Below are 22996 nucleotides of genomic sequence, written 5' to 3'. Positions count from 1 at the left end.
GAAAATCCGGCTTTAGTTTTTGTGCGCCAAACATGTGGCCTTGCTTACAACACACTCTCAGGATAGACACTCTAATTTCTCTCGGACAAATGAAGGTTAATCTCAAACCACTTCACCTCAGCTTGCAAATGTTTTTATTAATTACTGTGTTTTTGGTTGTTTTAATTGTGTCGTTTTCTGTATCCCAACATCATTGCAAATGAGGGAAACCTCAATGATTTTTGAGGCTTAAATAAAGGTTCAAATGAATTGAGTTGAATGAATAGGTGATGTAATGAAGCAGCAGAGTAAGTGTGACAAACTTGTGGAACTTTTTGTCTTGTCTTAAAAAGAAACTGGTTTATTATGGGGCCTTCCATGATTTAATGAATGAAATGCAACCTGTATTAGCAGTACACTATATCAATTACACACAGAGATCATACAGTAAATTTGTTTTATTGCCAGATGATGAAATGATGATACAAAAAAGGACATTTCCAGAGCTAAAAAACTTTCTGAGTGTGTTTTAATTCCCTGTCCTCATCTCACAACCCTTCATAAACCCCCCCTTCATGATTAAATCAAAAAAGTGCAGGACAGCTGGCTAACTGCAGCTCCAGAGCAAAGTCCTCCAGCTGGGAAATATAGTCCGAACACTCAGGAGAACTACATTCTGTCGGCCACAGCTCCACCACAGCCTCTGAGTCCAGAGCAAGACGATACCTATAGCACAGAAAAACCCAGGTCAGAGTCACATCAAACTGGAAGGGGAAGAAGAACTACAGGTGAGAGAGAGGTGTAGAGACACTGACTTGAAGCCTTGGCTGAGCGTGACCTCTGACCCCCTGGATCCCATCACCAGGTACTGTTTGTTGTTCTGGATATCAACAGCACTGCAGGTGACCTTTTTGACCAGATCCACCTCTGCACCTGAACTCATCGCCTCTAACTCTACAACAGACAAAACAAAGGAAAGTTGTGTAACATAACGTGAGGTAGCAGCAGAAAAAGACAACTTGAACTAATGACCTGAATCAAGGTAACATTTCTCCAAGGGTAATTCTGGTGTTTTTAAAAGTTTTTAATTGTGCCAGTAGATGTCTTCAGCCAGACGCAATGAAACTGGCTGTAATGGCTGCAGCATCATTCTTGGTGGCAAATGTATCAGATCAGAGTAGGTCCACTAAAAGTTCCTGTTTTTGCCACTTACAGGCTCAGATTGTTATCCTAAAGCCCAGTTCAGATCAATGATTAGCAACGCAACAAAACAGCTTTAGAATGTTGCAGAGAAAATTGCAGCGGTGTGAGCTGGTTAGTTGCAGAGCGTCTGAAGCCGTTGCGTGGAGTTGCAGAAGATTTGACATGTCAAATCTCCAAATGCAGTTTTAGAACTGAATGATGTAGCTATTTCACTTCAGCCAATCAGGAAACAGCATACATTGGCGTAGGCACCCTGTCTCTGGATAACAGAAATCCAACTAGATAATTCATGTAACCTGGACCTAATTCTAACGTTATATAAAATAGTATTGCTATGGAGATCAGCTGCGTCTGTGTGCGTTGCGTTGCTTTGATGTGAACGGCCATTTTTTAGAATGTTTACGATCAGATGTCAAGAGATTCTTTTTCGCAGTTGCATCCAGCCTTGTTGCGAATCATCGATCTCAACTGGCCTTAAGTGTCTGACAACTTTACAGAAAGGATCCCTACAGAGATAGACCTTTTTGTTAAGGCAAGATCCTTTCTGTAAGAGCTGTTCCATGGCCCCCAGACAGCCCGTTTCATGGCTGTGAGCTGCAATATCTACTGGAGCAAAAGCATTAGTCATTTACACCTGAAAGTATGTAAAATAAAAGAGGGCCCACGCCTAAACTCAACAAAGGACTTCAAAGCATCATACTGACAGGATGCCTGTGTTCTAACATGTGTGCTTTGGGTCTGACTGACTGAGCTATTTCACCTTTATCTGTGTTCTTCAGGACTTCGACTACGGTGGCTGTGTAGGTCATAAAGTCCGCTCCTTCTGCTGCTGAAGACTTCACTGCAACCCTATAGGCTGCAGCAAGACAAACAGAGAGCACAAACCAAGCGAAAACCAGTAGAAACATGTTGTAATTGTGTGCTATGAATTCTTAAATACAAAATACATGATTACAGGCACTTCCTTAACTGTCTGTTTGTTTCTCACCGTATTTGATGTGAGGCTGGCAGGTCTCATCAAGTCGTTTGGCTACAGTCAAAGTCTCATCGATCTTTGCTCTGTAGGCAGCACACGCAGCTAGAACAAAAACATCAGTTAAAATTAAGATCCTAAACCAATCATACAACAAACAAACTACATTAAAACCTAATCTGACATCAACCAGCAGCTGGTGATACAGGAAGGCTGATACCTGTCATACACTGACACTGTTCAGCCACACAGAGGCGCTGCAGCTTCTGCTCCTGGTAGGAGAATGGTTTGATGCACATACTGCCTGGAAGAGGAAAAAATACGTAATTCAACCTAAATTTAAAGGAACAGTGCAACAGTTTGTCTTCTCTTTGGCTGGTGGAGCCACAGTATTGACCTCCCGCCCCTTCCTCTACCCGGACACACATTTAACTTGTGGACTTTATGTGTTGGAGCCCTCAGGTGGGCTCAGTCTGCAGCAGAACAGCTTCTTGTGTCGGTCTGAAGCAGATATTCACGCTGATGGAAAGTTCAATGACTGTAGTGTTAGTGTTAGTTACGTCTCCTCTCGCTGTTCCTCCTGTACTCCTCTACTCTGGAACAGAATGCTGCAGGAGCCCCATTTGTCAACAGAGCTGTCAATCATGAGGTCATACCCCCTTTTTATAGCATCAAATAACTAATTAATAATACATTTAAGTAAACGTATGAGAAAAATGAACACTTGGACATAAATCAGCATGATAAGAACTAACTATAATGACAGAAACCATGTTGGAGAAAAATGTATTTGACGTGTATTTTGATTTTATAGTTTGACTCATGTCCCATCTGTTAACATGGAGGAGGCGGGCTTTATGAGCTATACTACAGCCAGTCAGCAGGGGGCGATAGAGAGGGGTTGGCTTCACTTTTAGGGAGCTGTCATGTCGTCCATCTGCTTTATAGACTCTGTGGTGCTAAGCTAGGCTAATCACTTCCTTGACTTGTCTCTGTAATCCACACACATCTCATTGGATTATATCTTAGTATCTTGGTATAATAACTTCTTATCAAAAGAGCATTCATGTTTTCTATCTGACTGAAAAACTACAAAAAATACTTTTTAAGACTACAAATCCCAGGATATGGGGCCCTGACTCTTACCTTTGTCTTGAGGCTCATAGACGCTAAACAAGGACTCGGTGACCCCCTTCACACTGAACCCGATCCTGATCCGGAAACCAACGCACAGGAAGGATTCTGAGGGAACCTGGCAACAAGACAGGAAGTCATAACAAGGGAACAAAGTTACAAGACAGGAAGCTATCACGAAGGAAACTAGCAACAAGACAGGAAGCTATCACAGAGAAACTAGCAACAAGACAGGAACTTATCACAGGGAACTAGCAACAAGACAGGAAGTTATCACAGGGAACTAGCAACAAGACAGGAAGCTATCACAGGAAACTAGCAACAAGACAGGAAGCTATCATAGGGAACTAACAACAAGACAGGAAGTTATCACAGGTAACTAGCAACAAGACAGGAACTTATCACAGGAAACTAGCAACAAGACAGGAAGCTATCACAAAGAAAGTCAGACTTGTTGAGCATTCAGCTGGTGGTATCCTGGTCCAGCTGTCTGGTGTATTTGTGTGATATTATGTGATATTTTTCACTCACCGCTTCAAGCTGAATGACCACAGTGTTTCCTTGGAGTTCATAGTGCGAGATGACCGGCTCATCTGTGTCTCTGAACTGCAAAACAACAGTTTAACTAAATGTAAGGACAAAATCTGAACCTAAATATACTGAGGTGATCAAAAATAAAATAAGGTACGACAAGTTTCCTTCCAAATGTATGTAAACACTGGTTCACTGTTTCTTCTGATATTAGGGTTGAAAGTGGACAATAAACATTGTTTCATCTCACGTGTCTCAGGTCCTCCAGGTACGCCTCCACACCTGTTGGCAGCTGGATCTTCATCACTGTCAGAGTGGACTCTGTGAACACCTCGTTAGGAGGAGGTTTATACCTGCAACACACACACATAATAATGGACATTTTCTACAAAGAATATTTTTTAACAAAGAATTTTGAGTCTTTTATTCTGAGAGGGCCTCAAGATGAAATAATAAATTACTTATTATTTTCAGTAACATGTTATCTTCAATGTAAATGTTGTAAAAGGTAAAATTGTGAAGTTTATTTTGTGTCAGTTTTCTTACTTTGCACAGGCGACCAGGTGAGGAGCATTTCTACTGGGATCTGAGGAGGAGAAGAAAGTTACTCTGGGAACAGACAGACAGGCAGACAGACAGCTAGATAGACAGGTAGATAGTAAACGTTTACAAAAAGAACGACAGTTTTTACTTTACTTCAGGTGTAGTGACGATAAAGTTAAATTGAATACTAACTGGAGGAGTCGCGGCCGGCGACCTCGATAGTGAGGTCAAAGTTACATTTCTCTGAGGACGCGATGATTTCGTAGTAAACTGTCTTCATCTGGAAACACAGCAAAGTTAAAGGGCATTCTGGGAAATTTAAAGGTACAGTGAACTGGAGCAAGCTGTAGTATTAAACCACACCTACCTTCACGTTGGACACGCCCCTCCCATAACCTGTCGACACGGTGATGATGTCATTCTTCGTCACCTGGAAGGAAAAACAAATAGATAAAAACAAAGAAAGAGCAGAGAACTAGACCTGTCTCCCTGCTCTGCACTTGTCTTACGGTCTGACTGTCCTGCACCTGTCTCACTCTCACCTGGATGGGTCTGGCCACAGGTCGGCTCTGGGTGATCTGGACTTGTCTCAGCTCTCCCGTCCTGCTGAAGCGGATGTTGATGTCCTGACTGAGGACAGCGCGGGGGATGACTCTGCTGTACTCTGTGACCGCCTCCAGAGTCAAGACTGTGTCCTGAGAGACAGACAGGCAGACAGACAGACAGGCAGTGAGACAGAATGAGAGAGAGGCAGACAGAGAAAGAGTGAGAAGAGGACAGGCAAATAGAGAGTCAGAGAATGAGACAGGCAGAGACAGACAGGCAGAGAGAAAGAGACAGACAGGCATAGCAAGAGAGAGACAGGGACAGATAGAGAGACGGGCAGAGAGACAGGCAGAGAAAGAGAGGAAGACAGACAGAGAAAGAGAAGGAGACAGGCAGAGAGAGAAAGAGAGACAAAAAGAAAGACACATACAAAAAGGAGACAGACGGCAGACAGAGAGAGACAGACAAGAAGAGAGACAGATGGCAGACAGAGAGAGACAGACAAGAAGAGAGACAGATGGCAGACAGAGAGAGACAGACAAGAAGAGAGACAGATGGCAGACAGAGAGAGACAGACAAGAAGAGAGACAGATGGCAGACAGAGAGAGACAGACAAGAAGAGAGACAGATGGCAGACAGAGAGAGACAGACAAGAAGAGAGACAGACGGCAGACAGAGAGAGACAGACAAGAAGAGAGACGGATGATGGACAGAGAGAGACAGACGAGAAGACAGACAGACGACGGACAGAGAGAGACAGACAAGAAGACAGATGGCAGACAGAGATTGACAGACGAGAAGACAGACAGACGGCAGACAGAGAGAGACAGACGAGAAGACAGACAGACAGACGGCAGACAGAGAGAGACAGACGAGAAGACAGAGACAGACAGACGACAGACAGACGGCAGACAGACGGCAGACAGAGAGAGACAGACGAGAAGACAGACAGACGACGGACAGAGAGAGACAGACAAGAAGACAGATGGCAGACAGAGAGAGACAGACGAGAAGACAGACAGACGACGGACAGAGAGAGACAGACGAGAAGACAGAGACAGACAGACGACAGACAGACGGCAGACAGACGGCAGACAGAGAGAGACAGACGAGAAGACAGACAGACGACGGACAGAGAGAGACAGACAAGAAGACAGACGGCAGACAGAGAGAGACAGACGAGAAGACAGACAGACGACGGACAGAGAGAGACAGACGAGAAGACAGAGACAGACAGACGACAGACAGACGGCAGACAGAGAGAGACAGACGAGAAGACAGAGACAGACAGACGACAGACAGACGGCAGACAGAGAGAGACAGACGAGAAGACAGAGACAGACAGATGACAGACAGACGGCAGACAGACGGCAGACAGAGAGAGACAGACGAAAAGAGAGACAGATGGCAGACAGAGAGAGACAGACAAGAAGACAGACAGACGACAGACAGAGAGAGACAGACAAAAAGAGAGACAGATTGCAGAGGGAGAGAGAAAGACAGGCACAGAGAGAGAGGTCATGGAGGTCAAAGGTCACCTAACTGACCAGAGTTGTTTTTCTGTTTGTATTTGTGATTGTGTGTGTGTGTGTGTGTGTGTGTGTGTGTGTGTACCTGTATGGAGTAGAAGCCCTCTCCGTAGTGCTGATCCTGGGTCAGCCAGGACAGGATGGGGTTGGCGTACGGGATTCTCCCCTTCAACACAAAACAGCCGACTTCTTTCAGTAAATCAACAACATCATTTATCTGTTTATCATCTGATTATCTCCACCTTTTACACAGTTATCTGTATCTATTACGTCACAAACTTCTACGTCACTGCAGCGAGCTGAGGAGTTAAAGCAACAGGTGTGGAAAACGAGCAAACAGGTAATAAGACGAGGAATGATGAACAGGAAGTAGCAGCACCTTCAGCAGCATAGTCAGCAGCATGTACGCTGTCGTCTCCACCGTCAGACTGCTGGATTGGTCGGGTTTCAGCCAATCAGTCGTCACACTGGACTCCTGCCAGTACCTGAGCGTAGCGGGGTTACCTACACACACACACACACACACACACACACACACACACACAGAGTAAATGGTTTTACTTTTTATACCTAGAGCCAGAGAGAAGAAAAAGCAGCCAGTTGTTTGCTGCAAACATTTCATGGAAACTCTTTCACTCTTTAAGTTTGACGTATCTGGACGTCAGCCATGTTGGATTCAGTTGAGAACACGCGCACCTTTCTGTCGAGCCAGGTTCTCCAGGCTGCTGAGCAGCGAGGACACCGCCATGCTGTTGGGGTCGTGAAGGGTCAGAGAGTAGGTCGCCACCGCACGCACATATACACTCTTCACATCCAAGGCATGCTGGGAAATGTAGTTGGCGGCAGAGTTCATGCTGTCATCGTGGGACTGAGAGAGAAGAGGAGGAGAGGAAACAAGGAGAGGAAATAAAGACAGGAGAGGAGGATGAGGGAGGAAAGAGGAGAATAAGGAAAAGTTCATAAATGTTAATATAAACTGAATTTACTCCGACAGGAGGAAGAGGAGAGGAGGAAGATTAACGAAGAAGAAGAAGAAGAAAACACAGGTGGATGTAGAGATAACATGAGGAAGAGGTGATATGAGTAGGAGGAGAAAGAGGAGGTGTAACATGGAAAAGGAGGAAGACGAGATGGAAGAGGTGATGACAGGAGGAAGAGGAAGAGATGAGGAAGAAGAGGATGAAGAGGAGGAAGAGGAAGTTGAAAAGAAGACCAAAGGATGAGGAGCTGACAGGAGTGAGAGGAGGATGGCAGGAGGAAGAGGAAGAGGAGGATGGAAGGAGATAGGAGGAAGAGGGGATAAAAATCAAAGGAGAGAAAGAGTGAAAGGGTGAGGAAAAGGAGGTTCAAGAGGGGGACAGCCGATGCAGGAGAGGAGGATGAAGAGGAAGAGGAGAATGTAAAGAAAACCAGAGGATTTAGGAGTTTGCAGGAGGAAGAAGATCAGAAGAGAGGAGGAGCATGAATAGGTGACAGGAGAAAGAGAAGAACAGGAAGAGGAGGAAGAGGAGTTGATGAGGAGGTGAGGGGAGGAAGAGGAGGACAAAGAGGAGGAGGTGTGTTCTCACGCGGAGCTGCAGGATCGGGTCTTTGATGCTCGTCGCTCGGTGTAACGCGATCAGCACAAAGGACGTCAGATACACTGATTGGTCGACAGCATTTGTCCCCTCGGCCTGCAGCCAATCAGAACACAGAAAATATTAAATGTTTTGTCTCAACCTGAGGAGAAAGAACAAGAGGAGGAGTATGATGGGGGGAATGAGGAGGAGGAGGAGGAGGAGGAGACCATGGCTCTGTTGGGTCTGTAGGAGGACGTGTCGCTGAAGGACCCGTCGCTCTGCTGCGTGCTGCGGATCAACCAGGTCACAGACTCTGACAGAGACTGATGGTCCACAGACACAAACGGGTCCATCACAGACAGGGTCTTCACCACCAGGGCAGTCAGCCTGAGAGACAGACAGGCAGAGAGACAGGGACGGAGAGGGAGACGAGAGAGACAGCGACAGAAAGATACGGAGCGATGGTATTAGGGCGCTGCTTTCTGCCACGGTTTCTTTCTGAACAGGACCACCAGATGGCGCCAAAGTGTGTGTGTGTGTTCTGACCAAGTGCTGGATTCTCTCTTTGTCCACATGCTGTAGCTGGAGTCTTCTTCTTTTCTGAATGAACTGATACTGACCAGACCTGCACACACACACACACACACACACAGTCAGTGAGCAGCACATTAACCTCCTCAGGTTACTCTCTGTGGTGTCTCCTCACCGTCTTTGATCCTCTGTCTCATGTCTGCCGAGTTCTTCCTGATGTCCTCTCCCAGGACGTCCCAGCGCCCCATCGTCTCCAGGTACTGATACACGTGGACCAGGAGGAGGATTCCACCTAGCTCCGCCTCTGCCGACCCGGCTGGCAGGTTGATGAGCTGCCGGAGGCCTTCGGGGCTGTGAACCACTGACAGGACGTCGCTGAGCACCTCACCTGGTCGATAACACACACACATCACATGACAGTGAGAAACCACAGGAGGGGAGAGAGGCTGGTTCATTTAGAGTACGTGTCGTCATGGTTTCCTTGTAGCCATCTTACGGTACTAAATGTTCCCTTCAATGGCTGTTCAAAATATCTTTTAGTGTCTGTTTTTAGAGGCTCTTTTTAGTCACTGTTTTTAGTTATCCTTTAGCGTCTGTTTGTAGGTACCATATAGTGGGCTAAGAAAAAGAGGGATACCAGCTGCTCATGGCTGGAAGGTAGTAAACACCAGGTGAACACCAGGGACTCTTGAAGGCTAAAAAACAGTTGAAGGAGGGAAGCCACTGGGCTTTCTTCAGGCACACTGAGCCAAGGATTTCATTTAAAATGCCTTTATTGAATCAATCCCTTCCACTCGCAGGCTGCTGCTGCCGTGATGGTAGTCGTTGATGGTGTAGTTCAGCCTCCAGGCCTATTGATGATATAAGTGAACCTCACCTTTCATGAATGTACCCGGCCACGCCCTGAGGAAGACCCGATGAGGGTTGAACTGGTCGGTGTTTATCTCTTTGATGTTGTTGTTTTTTTTAACAAGATATGCAAAGATTTAATAACGGCATTTTCAACAAAACCCTTTGCTCGGTGCGAGTGTGCCTAAAGAAAGCCCAGTGGCTTCCCTTCCTCGACCAGAGCAACTGTTTTCAAGTAACTGTCTGTTTTTAAGACCAGCTTAACATCTGTTTAAAGGTATCCATCAGCCTCTGTGTCAAGGTACCTGTTGGAGCCATTTTTGCTTTCTTATAATTAATATTGTTTGATCAAATGGTCTGAGAATTATTTTATTATTATTTTTTGCAGCACCATTAATTGCTGCCCCTTTAATATGCACGGTGGCCGCTGTAAAGAAGCCGCCTACCTCTATATACCGTATATATAGAAGAGAGAAAGGAGGAGACAGGTGATGGCAGGTGAAGGGTTAGACGGGGACACGGAGAAGTCTTTTGAGCTCGAGCTCTTTTGTTGTCTTTTGGCTGAAGAAAGTTTTGATAATCGTTTTGTTTGTGCGTCAGAGTGAGTCAGAAACCACAGCTCCCCGACACTGAACAGTGGCTATATTTTTGTTAAAAAGTCACTTCAATTAGTCAAAAGACTTCTCCGTGTCCCCGTCTAACCCTTCACCTGCCATCACCTGTCTCCTCCTTTCTCTCTTCTATACATGGACATAGAGGTAGGCGGCTTCTTAACTGCGGCCACGTTGCATATTAAAGGGGCAGCAATTCATGGTGATGCAAAAATAATAATAATAAAAACAATTCACGAACATCTCAGACCATTTGATCAAACAATAGTAATTATAAGAAAGCAAAAATGGCTTCAACAGTATCAGTAGCATCTGTGCTAAGGTACTATTTAGCGGCTGATACCTGTGTGTACCCAACGCCTGCTTCAAGGTATCCTTTGTCGTTTAGACGTTAGTTCATCATCACCCTGTCTGAAGTATTTCACAATATGTTGAAAGTTTGTGCTCTTGCTTTTACAGGTCTGTCTGCAGCTATGACTGCATTTCTGTTGCAACGACAGGAGAACAATTTAGATAACAGGCTTCTGCAGCTAATTTATGCTAATATAGATGATATGAGATCATGTCCAGTTACACACTTTACTGTCATCACTCCCCACTCTCTGTGCTTATCTCTGTGTTCACTGGAGGGGGATCAAACATCACCTCATGCTACATCACTCCCTCTCTGAGTCTCTTTAAACGTCTTACCATTGATGGTCAGCATCCTCTCCACAGGCGTGTTGGGAGCGATGTTGGTCGGCACTTTGTTCCTCAGCTCCACGATTCTCTTCTCCGCACCTGCGACAGAAACACAGAACAGAGTGACTGACCTGTCAGGAAAGAGCGGCCGCACACACATCCCGGGACAGCAGAGCCGTGAACGCACCGTAGATTCCCTGCGGGTCCAGCCTCCCTCCAGAGAAGCTCTCCCTCCTCAGTCCTTCAGGCTGGAAACACAGCAGACAGTTCCTTCTCCGTTACATTAAAATGTTTCCCTACAGAGCAACAGGTGCTACTTCATTAACGCTCTGTACCTGTCATGAGTGTTAGCTATCGTTATCAAAAAGAGGAACAGATTTATGGTTCATAAATGATTAACATTGGATGAGAGGAGGCAAAGAAATCAGCAGGCAGGCCATGAAAGCATACAGACGCCATGTTTACATATAAAAACACAGGTTAGCAAATGTTAAAATAACCTTATCAGGTGTTTGAGAAGTAAGGGGTTTTTTTCTTTATATTTTGGAGCATTTTCAGGCCTTATTTTAAATCCTTATTTGAGATGTAACAGTCGAGAGTTGACAGGAAATGAGGGGGAAAGGTGTTAATGTTCCCCGTCAGACTCTACCGATCCAGAGTCAGCACCTAATTATGTGTTATTCATGTATTAATGCAGCTCAGTTTATTGTCTGTCTGTGATTATATCTACAGTTTATACTTCCTCCATCCGTCCCTGTACGCACCACCACTCGCAGCTTCTTCTCCACGATGTCTCTCTGTCCTTGGCGTGTCTTCAGGGTGAAGGTCAGCGTGTGTTCTCCGGGCTGCAGGCCCAGCACGGTGAAGGTCACTGTCCCCATGCCCCCTGCAGACAGGCGGCTCCAGATGCAGGCGGTGGAGTGTAGCCCCTCCCCCCCGGGAGCTGACTGCGACTGCAGCAGGCACAGCGCCGGGCCGGCCGTCAGCGTGACGCAGTACTGAGGAAAAAGAAGCATTTCAAGTGTAACTGCGCAGAATGGCCGCAGTCTATGAGTGCTAACTTAACGTTAGCTAGAAGGCTAATGTACAATGTGCCAGCAAAAACAGTGTAAACCCTAGTAAATGATTTGTCTCGATCAGGATTATAAAATGACCGTTTCACAGACTCCCTCTCAAAGACGGGGCCGGGGGGGTGTACCGCCCACCTCTGATTGACAGGTGGGTTTTTTTCTAAATTTCATCACATAGCTTTGTCCCGAACGGTCGCCTCTACGTCACCATCGGCTGGCAAGGTCCAGGGCTGATTTAAAACAGTAGATGGCGTGTTTGAGCCGTTTCCAACCCATGACATTTTATACATTTGGTAAGAACTGTCAAATTCTCTTCCCCTGCTTCTGACACTATCCAGTGTCCTCTCTATAAATAAAGGTCCAAACAATAATCTTTAAAGAAAAAGCTAAGTAGTAGATGTAGTTGATGTGGTTGGTACCTGGATGCTGTCAGCCTGCTGGTTGTACACTGAGCCTTTCAGCTCCAGCTGTTCTCCTCGGACCACCTGATACGGCAGCGGGACGTCCACACTGAGCGGCAGATTGACCGGCACCCGAGCCGGCTCTGCAACACACATACCTGAAGGAGGACGCAGTTTAAACCAAACAGTTCAGAAACAAGGAAGCACGCTGACTCCAATATTTGGTATTTTTATCTGAAAACGTTGGCATCAGAGCGGCTACCTCTCGCATGAAGCTAATCATACAGCCTTATGAATGATTTACACACCTGGCAGTAATTTAACAGTTAAAAGAAGAAAGTAATAAAGAACAGAGACGAGTGATGTTGAACTTAAAGGAAGAATAAAGGAAGTAAAGACACTGACCGTCCTTGAACATCCCGATGGCCTTGATCTCCCAGGTGGTGAGAGAGTCGGGAAGAGACCTCGTGACTCGTAACTTGCCCGGACTACAGACACACAAATAACAAAAACATTAACAGAAGTCTCATCATCATCACAAGTCTGAAACAGATCCTAATACACTTACATCATACATCAATACAACTGCAATCAATTACTTCTTTCTATCATTTGATAGAAAGATCATGATCTGTACAACAGGTGGCATACTGCTTTCGTCCACAGGGGGCGCCGAATCAACACAAAATGACAGTTCCTGAGAGCTGCTTTAGTTTCAAGTACAGGATTTCCCTCTCAGTTTTAGCAGAGAACAATTATAAAGGAGCATAAACACCAAAGTAAAGAAACCATCAAAGACTGAACAGAGCTTGAATAAATGTACTTTGCTACTTTCCACCTCTTTGTCCAAACAGAGACTGCTGTGTGTGTGTGTGTTGATTTGTGTCACCTGACGGGCTGCACCTCCCACATCCAGCTCTCCGGAAAGTAGCTGCGCAACAGAGAAGGAGCCAGGTCGAAGTTCGCACCCATCTCTGTGGACACACGGTCAGGAGGGTGGTTTAAATATTGTGAAAGTCTCTGTCACGTATGCAGAGTTTCCCGGAGAGGGTGTGTACCTGTGGCCTGTGTGTGTGTGTGTGTGTGTGTGTGTGTGTGTGTGTGTTGGGGAGTCCAGACTGACCGTTGCGTCCCAGGATGAGGTTCTCGTCGTTGTCCAGGTTCTCCTGGATGAACTCACAGCAGGCTCTGAAGACCTGTCTGCAGCGGTGGTGTTTCCGGATCACCTGCTGGGCGAACTGTTGGCAGGTCACACTCTTGGGGATGTACTTCATGCCCTGCTCGCAGCACGCCTTCAGATTACCGTAACTCTCAGCTGAACAGACAGAAGGACAGACTGTTACCTACCTACATGTGAAAAGAGGCTAATGTTTTGTGTCTAATATAATGTCACACCTGAATCTGACCCACAGGTGAACGTTAATTTAACCCCAAAGAAATGACTGACAGGTGTCCTACCTTTCTTTGTCTTCTCCTCTAGAGTCAGAGCTCGCCTTGGACGCACCGCTGCCGTGCACGCCTCATCTGCTCACAGACACGCTTACATTTAACCACTTCCAAAACATATTAAAACCACACAGATTAGATTTAGTCATTGTTTGAAATTACTGTATAAAAAGAAGGACGACATGACAGCTCACTAAAAGAGAAGCCAAACCCTCTCTATCGCCCCCTGCTGACTGGCTGCACTATAGGTCATAAAGCCCGCCTCCTCCATGTTAACAGATGGGACATGAGTCAAACTATAAAATCAAAATACACGTCAAATACATTTTTCTCCAACATGGTTTCTGTCATTATAGTTAGTTCTTATCATGCTGATTTATGTCCAAGTTTTCAACTTTCTGACAAGTTTACTTTTAATTAGTTATTGATGCCATAAAAAGGGGGTGTGGCCTCATGATTGACAGCTCTGTTGACAAATGGGGCTCCTGCAGCGTTCTGTTCCCGAGTAGCAGAGTAGAGGAGGAACGGCGAGAGGAGACGTAACTAACACTAACACTACAGTCACTGAACTTTCCATCAGCGTGAATATCTGCTTCAGACCGACACAAGAAGCTGTTCTGCTGCAGACTGAGCCCACCTGAGGGCTCCAACACAGCAAGGACACAAGGTAAAGGTGTGTTGTGGGTGGAGAAAGGGGCGAGACGTCAGTATAGCGGCTCCACCAGCCGATATCTACTGCACACACTCTGGATACAAATGAACAAGATGGCAGCGCCCTCTCAGGGGGGATTTTGGCTTCATTTTTTACAACGAGAGGAGGTGGAGACACGTCGTTCATCTTTATATAGAGTCATTGATTCATTGATTGATTGACTGACTTACTGCTTGATGATGGTCTGGCGTTGGCGTTGGTGATGAAGGTGAGGCCGGCCAATCGGAAGACGTCTGCACTGTCTATGCCTCCACCTCCTCCGCAGCCCTGGTCGCTCTGCTCTATGTGACGCAGCACCTGCAGGCCACCGTACTTACTGTTACTGTTTTTTCTTCAAACCTCAAATACAATTCACAGGCACTGTTTGTAACTAATACTGTTGAGTCAAATGGGATGTTACCATTGTAACGGGGTCCCTGAAGTTTGGTCGTAGAGTGAAGAGGGCGGAGTCCACAGCGGACAGAGCCACCAGACCGTCCTGATTGGTCTGTATGTCCAGCTGGAGATTATCCTTTGGTCTGTAGTCCCCCCCACGAAATGACACTTCAGTCTGACACACAAACATACACGCACACACATTCAAAACAAAACATACTTTTTAATGTACATTCAGAAATGTGAACCACAAATAACATGATTTATTTATTTGGTTGCAAAGTGAATGAAAAACTGTAAACAGCACGAAACAGCCTCATCAGATATTCTCCATCTGTTGTTATGGTTCTTATATTAGCAGGAGAAATCTGAGGCAGGACACTGAGTCACTTATCTATACAGTAACTTTTTAACATATTTTGGTGTCAGAATGACTAATGGGCACAACAAGTTTTCAAATAGCTCCAGCTGATTCAGCTAGAAGCAGCAAACAGGCTGTAGTGGCTGCAATGTAATCCTTTGGGGCAAATGCATCTGATGAAACTGTGTCCAAAGTTCTTGTGTTTCCCATGAACAGGCTCAAAATTGTTATTGTACGGGTCTGACAACATGACAGAAAGAGTCCCTACAGAGTAAGAGCCTTTATTGTAACAAGAAACAGCCGTTATATCGCTCTACTCATAGCCACCAGATTCCATTAACGAAATCTACTGGAGTAATGCCACAACATTTTTCTCACCTGTTTGTTATTTAGACCTCAAAATATATATAAATAAAATATATTTAGATATACCTGATGCACCCCATTAACTGTTTCACTTCAGTACATCTTGCAGCCACCAGTGGCAGCACTGAGTGCACGTCCCCTGAGAAGTTCTGACTTACATGGTTTGCTTGACCTTAATGGATCTTTTTCAGTCGGACACAAATATGTGTTTGTGTTGTTTCACACCTGCTTGATGTTGTTTTTCTCCACACTCAAAAGATTGCCTCAAATGTGTTCATATTTTCAACATTCCTCCTGTAAAAAATCTGAAAAGTCCAAGATCTGTGATGGCTAGCAGGACGGTCAGGGATCAGGTAGGCCTACACTTTAAGTTTTTGGTTAGAATGAGTATAAGTCTAAAGAGTAATATAACATAGTTCCTGTACCTGGAGTCCGTTGACACACTTATCTTTGACGTCCAGCCAGACGGAGTCGGCCACCAGCTCAGACGTCCCCTCTCCGAACAGAATGTAGTAGACGAGCAGCCTGATGGACGGGACCATGGAGGACGTCACCTCGAACCTCACAGTCTGTTTGTTATCGGCGCTGGAGAGAAACTTCTGACTGCCAAACTTCACCACCTTACCTTTAGAGACCACCTGAGGGAGCAAGCAGGAATGATGACATCATTAACTGTGGAAACAGAGCAAACACCGACATCGTGCGTCATCAGCTGTGTTTCCTCACCACGTAGCTGAGGCCTCTGACGGGCACGTAGGAGGGCGTGGCCGAGTACACCTTGATGTTTGTGAATTGTCCCAGCTCCAGGCCGCGGCCGGGCAGCGGAGGGTCGATGTAAAGGTAACGCTGGTTCGGGGAGCGATAAGCCGCCGCCTCCAGTTTCAGAGTGGCCTGACTGGCTGCTGGGAGGGCGGAGTCTGCCGTCTCAAACTGTGTCAACAAAGGGAATGAGAAGGAAACAGCTCTAAACACATAAAACAACATGAATGAAACACCTGGTCTTCCTCCTCCTCTTCCTCACCTTTAGTATCGCTTTGCTTCCTCCACTCGGCGTGTTGCAGATAAAGACAGCGAGGCCATCTGTTTGGCTTTTGGCGCTGTCAGGACAGGGCAGCGTCTCGCTCTCTCCCCCCTGTCTGAACAACTGTCGCTCCACCAGACGGACCTGAACCCTGTTCACCGGTTTGTCCAGGTGATCCTTCACCAACACCTGCAGAGAAATGATACAATCACTGCGTAACTTCGGGATTCAACGTTCAACGCTTTATGACACAGCACACTCGAGATCCAATTAGAAGCTGACCGTGCCACACTTTTGATTTAGATGTTTTTTAGCAACAATTTCAGCTAGCATCTTAGCGCTGAATGCTCACAGCAGCTTGTGTTCAGGCTACGTAGCTTCATTCGCCACTGGAAATGTTTTAAAATCAAATAAACTCAATCTTGTACATCAGCGCTGTTTTGCCAAAGTTTTTTATGTTTTAAAAATAGGAAAAATGGATTTCAGGCTTCAGAAATGAGAGCTGCTTCGACAGAAAGTTTCTAGCGTGCTAATTAGCTCATTGGCAGCTTGGTAGTTTTACCACAATCTAAAGCCTCCTGCTATCGTCCCACTTTGACGACAAACAGTCTGCTACTTAGCATAACATCAGGCTTCAACAAAGCCTGCAAATAACGTAATTTACTCACAAAAACTACCTAATTAGCCTTCCTATAAATACTAGCTAGCATCCTAAATTAACCCCAGTTTCTGTAGCCACAGCGCGCACCATGCGGACATGTTTAAAAAGATGGACTGTTGAAATGATGAATTTTTGTCCTTTTTTGTCTCATTTTCTCGTCTTTTGAGTGTGTTTGTGCTAAAGCAGTTAGCGCCGCTAAGTTAAAGAGTCTTCTCAGTGCTTCTACTGTGTTTTCTTGTCCTGACAGCAGAGGGAAAGGTCAAAGGTCAGCCATGTAAAATTTTGTCTGCTAACCAGTTGTTAGGGTTTGCAAGTTTGGTTTGCAAAACAGGAGAATAAGAGTTTTTTATCTTTTTATGTTAGCAGAAATAACTGCAAATAAGTCCTGAATGAAAGAAAAATGTTAATAAAAACGTTAACGCACCTCGGGAGGCCGGCTACATAAATCACATCATCAAATATTTTGACTATGCCCATGTTTTATACAATTTTAAGGGAGTTCAAAATAGAAAGTTAGACACATATAAGTATGAGGCTGCTGTGCTAACCAGCTAGTTAGTTGGCAGTTAGCTATAGCTAGCTATTGTGTACAGCTGCACCCACTTAGCTAGCTAGTTTGGCAAAATAATGAGTTGTATTACACCTGCTGCCTGCACAATGCGCTAACACAGCAAATGCAATGAAAAGCTGCCACATTTCAAACAATGTGATGGCACGGACACACACCTGGATGTTATAAGGAAGTCCAGGTTTGATGAAGGGGGGTGTGGACACCAGGCTCAGCCTGTAAGGGGATTTAACAAACTTCACTGCAGCAAACTCCGCCTCTTGAGTGATACCACCTGAGAGACAGAGACCAGGGAAGAAATACATCAAATCTAAAGGTGAAGACTTTGATCACGTTTCTGTGTGTGTGTGTGTGTGTGTGTGTGTGTGTGTGTGTGTACCTGTGTCCTCCTTCAGCAAGACAGCGATGTACAGGTACTTCCCCACCAGACTGTCGAGGTCCTTCGGTCCGTCGTATTTGGACAGAACGGTCTCCATGTTAACAGTCACGTCCACTTCACCTGTTGTGGACAACTGATGGACACAGGACATGCTAACAACATGCTAATACTTGATGTGTACACAGTATCGTCTGAGCTGAGAAGGAAGAGTGAAATCATTTTTCTTTTAAGGCAATAATCCGGGTTTAAGATAATTATTTTCTAATACTGAATACAATCTGTGTCAAATATTAAACAGGCTGTGCTGTAAGTTTGATCTGATTCTTCTCTTATTCTTTGATCAGTTACTTCCTGCCGTTCAATGATTCCCCAGCTTCAGTTTGCTGCAGATCTGCGAGCTGTTGTCTGATCTGTGTGTTTACAGTGACTCTTTCTTACTCTCTCTCTGGACACAGAATTCGGGATGATAACCGGAGCATTCTTCCCGCTAACGTAGCCGTAGCGCAGAAAAGCCTCGCCTCCAGTCACCGGAGCTCCGTGCAGATACCTGACAACATCACACACTCAGTCTAACTTACAGCTGAATAATCACTGACGTGTTTTATATCTGTGAGTCAGCGCGTTTATTCACCTGGCAGACACCTTGAAGTTAAAACGGGTGAACTGTCCGTAGCTGATGTAGTTCATTTCTGGTTCCACGAGGATGGAGAAGCTGGGGAGAACTGACAGACAGAAGTAAACACTTCACACCCACCATTATTACGAACATTACACCATGAAAAAAACACGTTTATGGTCTGATGAAGCAGATTAAGTCACCATATTCCTTCACTTCAAAGTCTGTTCTTGCTGTTGTGGTGAAATCATCAGAGTAGGAGGCTTCAATGGTCCAAATCCCCAACCTGTAATCACAGTAACAACCTTTTAACCAAAAACAGTGTTAGAAGAAGCCTGGAATCACAATAAGAACAGAATAAAACACCTTGAACTACACTGAAAATATTCCAAACGGCCTGGAACATCAGTTAAAACAGCCTGGGAACAGCCTGGAATCACAATAACAACACGTCAAACATCCTGGAATCACATTAAAACATTATAAAAAGCTTTGAGTAGGAGCAACAACATCTCAAACAGCACAAAATCAAAGTTCAAAAGTTCAAAAGGGTCAATCATAATAACAGTCAAACAGATGAAACAGTAAGCTTCTTACTTTGGTTTGATCGGGATCCTAAAAGGGTTCTGCATCGACGGGATTCCATTATTGATATCGAACATCTCCACGATGTCCACTGTGCTCCGATCGGGGTCCTGTGGGGACAAGACCACTGATGTGAGATCACTTTGACTCCAGAGGAATCAACACATTGACACCATCAACTGTATAAAAAGATGGCCGACATGACTGCTCCCTAAACCCTCTCTATCGCCCCCTGCTGACTGGCTGCAGTATAGCTCATAAAGCCCGCCTCCTCCATGTTAACAGATGGGACATGAGTCAAACTATAAAATCAAAATACATGTCAAATACATTTTTCTCAAACATGGTTTCTGTCATTATAGTTAGTTCTTATCATGCTGATTTACGTCCAAGTGTTCATTTTTCTGACAAGTTTACTTTTAATTAGTTATTTAATGCTGTAAAAAGGGGGTGTGGCCTCATGATTGACAGCTCTGTTGACAAATGGGGCTCCTGCAGCGTTCTGTTCCTGAGTAGCAGAGTACAGGAGGAACGGCGAGAGGAGACGTTACTAACACTAACACTACAGTCATTGAACTTTCCATCAGCGTGAATATCTGCTTCAGACCAACACAAGAAGCTGTTCTGCTGCAGACTGAGCCCACCTGAGGGCTCCAACACGCCAAGGACACAAGGTAAAGGTGTGTTTTGGGTAGAGGAAGGGGCGGGACATCAGTACTGCGGCACCACCAGCCGATCTCTACTGCACACACTCTGGATACAGATGAGCAAGATGGCAGCGTCCGCTCCGGGGGGATCTTGGCTTCATTTTTGGTACAACGAGAGGAGGTGGAGACGGTCGTCCATCTTTTATACAGTACAGTACAGTTTATACATACGTGTTATACAGTCATTGGTTGTGCCGCTGCCCCCTGGTGGTCCTGCAGGTGTATTACACTCACCTTGAAGGTCAGGAAGACGCTGCGATTGGCTGGCCTCAACTCCTGGTTCATAGAAAATGCCCTCACCTTGACTGGACACACACACACACACACACACACACACACACACACACACACAAAGTCTTATGTGAGGCAAGGTAAAAAGTATCAGTAAGTCAGTTTATTTAACAAATCCCATGATGCATTCAGGTACACAACTTTTAGAAAGTGGGTGTGCAATGCATTATGGGACATTGAGGATCTGTTGTATTTAGGAGTTGTGGACTTGTTCTCACCGCTCTGTTGCGGGGTGTACAGCGGTTTGTCTGTCTGGATGAACAGGAAGCCGTTGGAGCGGCTTACAGAGATGGACAGGTGCTGGTTGATCTCTGCTGATTGGACGTGAAGGATCACATGACTCACACTCTTATCCAGCTTACCTGGGTGCAGCTGGAGACACAAGCAGTCGATTAAAATCTCCTCCTAAAGATAAACTGTGACGACCTCCTGCGGTCTCGCTCTGTGTCTCATGACTGACCCGGACTCTGGCGGCGGCCTGGTAGTGGTTCTGGGCATTGAGGGTCACGACCTCCCGAGCCAGGACCACGTGATCCAGAGCCATGGAGGTCTTCAGGAACACGTGGACAGTCACCTCCTCTGTGAAACCAAACAGCTGCAGCAGCACCGTCTCCACAGCGTCCAGACGCAGCGAGAGAGGAGCTGTGATCAGATACCTGAGGGAGGAGGAGACACTTTACTTCCTGTATGTGATGCGTTTCCTGCTCAAACAGGAAGTGGTGGAACAGGACAGCAAAGCAACAACAAAACACTAGCTGTGTCCCAATCCAGGGGCTGCAGCCTTCGAAGGAGGCGGTCCACGGAGGATGCTCCATTCATAGCCCGCGTAGACGTTAAAGCTGAACTGAAATGAGACGGTCTGGTCTACAGAGGACTTCCTGTTTGCATCAACAGCTGGTCCAGCCCTTACCCTTGCATCACCAAATGCCGCTCCTGTTGCCTAGCAACAGGTAGCTAGTGGGCTAACTAGCTAGCATAACTAACGTCGAGTCAGTTATTTTAAAGATAATCTGTTTCAAGGGCCCTTTCGTTCTCTTAAACATGTGTAACGCAGCTTTTCGATTGAGTTGAATTCAAAAACTTTCACACTTTAAAGTGTATTCCATGGCCGCGTGAAAGTCCACCATTTCGTCGACATTGGCGCGCAAGCATCTCGGGATATGTTAATCTGCGAAGGATGCACCCGATGGATCCTTAGTGGCCTGGGAAACGGAGGACGCATCTGTTGGCCGCATTTGAAGGAGCCTCCGAATTGGAACAGCCTGTTACGCACCGCCGTGACGCAAATGGGATTCAAAGGCTGTAACCCCCGGATTGGGACACAGCTACTGTTATGTCAGCGTTCATAACATCACCCAGAGTTCCTCACAGCTCTGTTTAACTTTCCTGCTGCTTTTAGCTACTTGAGGCTGACCAGTGCCCAGTGTGAGGAGCTGTTAGCTAGGATCTGTACCAGGATTTCTCTTATGGACATCTGTCAACTAGGTCAAATCTGGCTTACTGCAGCAATATGAACCCAAAACAAACAGATTTTGCCAACATATGATTCTCTGAACGGGTCAAAAGGAAGCCGAAATTACTACATCATGATGCAGATTTGTATAAAGTAAAAATGAATGCCAGGTCTCGTCTGACTGCAAGGCGACAAGCAAACAACTTTTAAAATGCTTGTTTTTTGAATGAAGTTTGGATGAGGCCCTTTTGATGGCACAGCAGGACTTCAGGAGAATCTAAACGCTGACACAGTGCCATGAATATTTCTCGCTTAAGATGAAAAAGTTCAGAGGTACAGATGCTACAATAAACTTAATATATATTCAAACTGTACGAAACATTAGCTTTGCTCCTTGTCTGAACAAACTTTAAGCACAGCCGGAATTTGGCTCCATCAGTGTTTATCAGACTCTTCATTAACTACACTGGATTGTTTATTAAAAAGGGAGCTCAAGTTGATGTCCATGTTTGTGCAAATGGAGGAGATTTCTCCTGTTGCAGACCCTCACAGAGTTTGTGTACACCTCTGCTCTGCCTCATGCACGCACACACACACACACACACACACACACACACACACAAAGATGTAGCTGCGTGGTCTGTTTAGAATAAAATATCCAAAACAAAATGCACCACAGTCCTGCAGCTGTGACGTCAACAGGACTTGTTGTCGTCTTGTATTGTTGTTTGTCACGTATGCACGACAAGAAGAAAACAAGTGAAAGAGTAAAAAATTGACTTACGATCTGGACTCGGCCTCGGTCCTCCAACAGAGACCAAACACACACATCAGGAGGACACACACCTTCATCCTGACGGTGAGGAGAAAACACTCACCGGGCTCTGAAAACACACAAATCTATTAAAACACACACGAGCTCCGAAAACACAAAACTGACGGAGAAAAGTCACTGACAGTTACATTTTATTAGTTATTGATCAACTCAACTATTGGCAAATACCTGCAGGTCATCAGACAACAGGAGCAAGCGGGAAGTTCCCCTGTGTGTGTGTGTGTGTGTCCCAAAGGTGAGTTTACTCAGTCTGTGTTTTCTGATCTTGCCTAATAGTGTGGACTCTGATGCTCCTCTTATCAGCTCGTCCGTCACTCGTCACAGCAGGAAGTCCACATTTGGTGTGTTTGTTGTTTTCTTTGCACTTTGCTTTAAAACATAAATATACATCAGGACACACAGTTCAGACGTCTGCCCACAGCGACCCCTGCAGGCCTCAGAGGTCATTACAGCCACGACAAGACATTTAACATCCTGATT

At 45.5% G+C, this 22996-nt stretch overlaps 1 protein-coding gene across 1 annotated transcript; it reads right to left on the bottom strand.

Moving 5' to 3' along the window:
* Nucleotides 1–563: 563 nt before the first annotated feature.
* Nucleotides 564–22533, bottom strand: c5 (complement component 5). Its single transcript, XM_069682743.1, has 42 exons — nt 22466–22533; nt 20689–20884; nt 20447–20600; nt 20172–20242; nt 19243–19340; nt 18849–18931; nt 18661–18751; nt 18468–18576; nt 18030–18162; nt 17809–17924; nt 16422–16610; nt 16127–16330; nt 15826–16038; nt 14699–14848; nt 14469–14595; nt 13599–13664; nt 13264–13455; nt 13030–13114; nt 12546–12628; nt 12159–12298; nt 11434–11667; nt 10857–10917; nt 10679–10768; nt 8704–8916; nt 8544–8622; nt 8225–8384; nt 8007–8111; nt 7135–7306; nt 6818–6942; nt 6524–6604; nt 4906–5058; nt 4731–4793; nt 4556–4643; nt 4367–4406; nt 4071–4173; nt 3821–3895; nt 3302–3407; nt 2376–2459; nt 2171–2260; nt 1943–2038; nt 795–933; nt 564–705 (listed from the first exon to the last, which is right to left on the bottom strand). Exons 1-42 carry the CDS (start codon nt 22531–22533, stop codon nt 564–566), a joined length of 5067 nt encoding a protein of 1688 aa, XP_069538844.1.
* Between the last annotated feature and the right edge of the window lie 463 nt (nt 22534–22996).

This window comes from Semicossyphus pulcher, unplaced genomic scaffold (genome assembly GCF_022749685.1).
Source record: "Semicossyphus pulcher isolate SPU_LCO1_2020_fin unplaced genomic scaffold, fSemPul1.0.p SCAF_6, whole genome shotgun sequence".
In the NCBI taxonomy this organism is placed as follows: domain Eukaryota; kingdom Metazoa; phylum Chordata; class Actinopteri; order Labriformes; family Labridae; genus Semicossyphus; species Semicossyphus pulcher.
Note: the sequence above shows the minus strand (reverse complement) of the source record. Positions and strands in the feature narration are given on the sequence as shown.

Bases quoted from the DNA above. Each gene is read 5' to 3' on its own strand.
- c5 (XM_069682743.1), bottom strand. From the start codon at position 22,533: ATGAAGGTGTGTGTCCTCCTGATGTGTGTGTTTGGTCTCTGTTGGAGG. The intron at 20,885-22,465 runs GTAAGTCAATTT...CTCCTCCCTCAG, and splicing joins ACCGAGGCCGAGTCCAGATC to GTATCTGATCACAGCTCCTC. The intron at 2,261-2,375 runs GTATCAGCCTTC...TTTTTGTTCTAG, and splicing joins ACAGTGTCAGTGTATGACAG to CTGCGTGTGCTGCCTACAGA.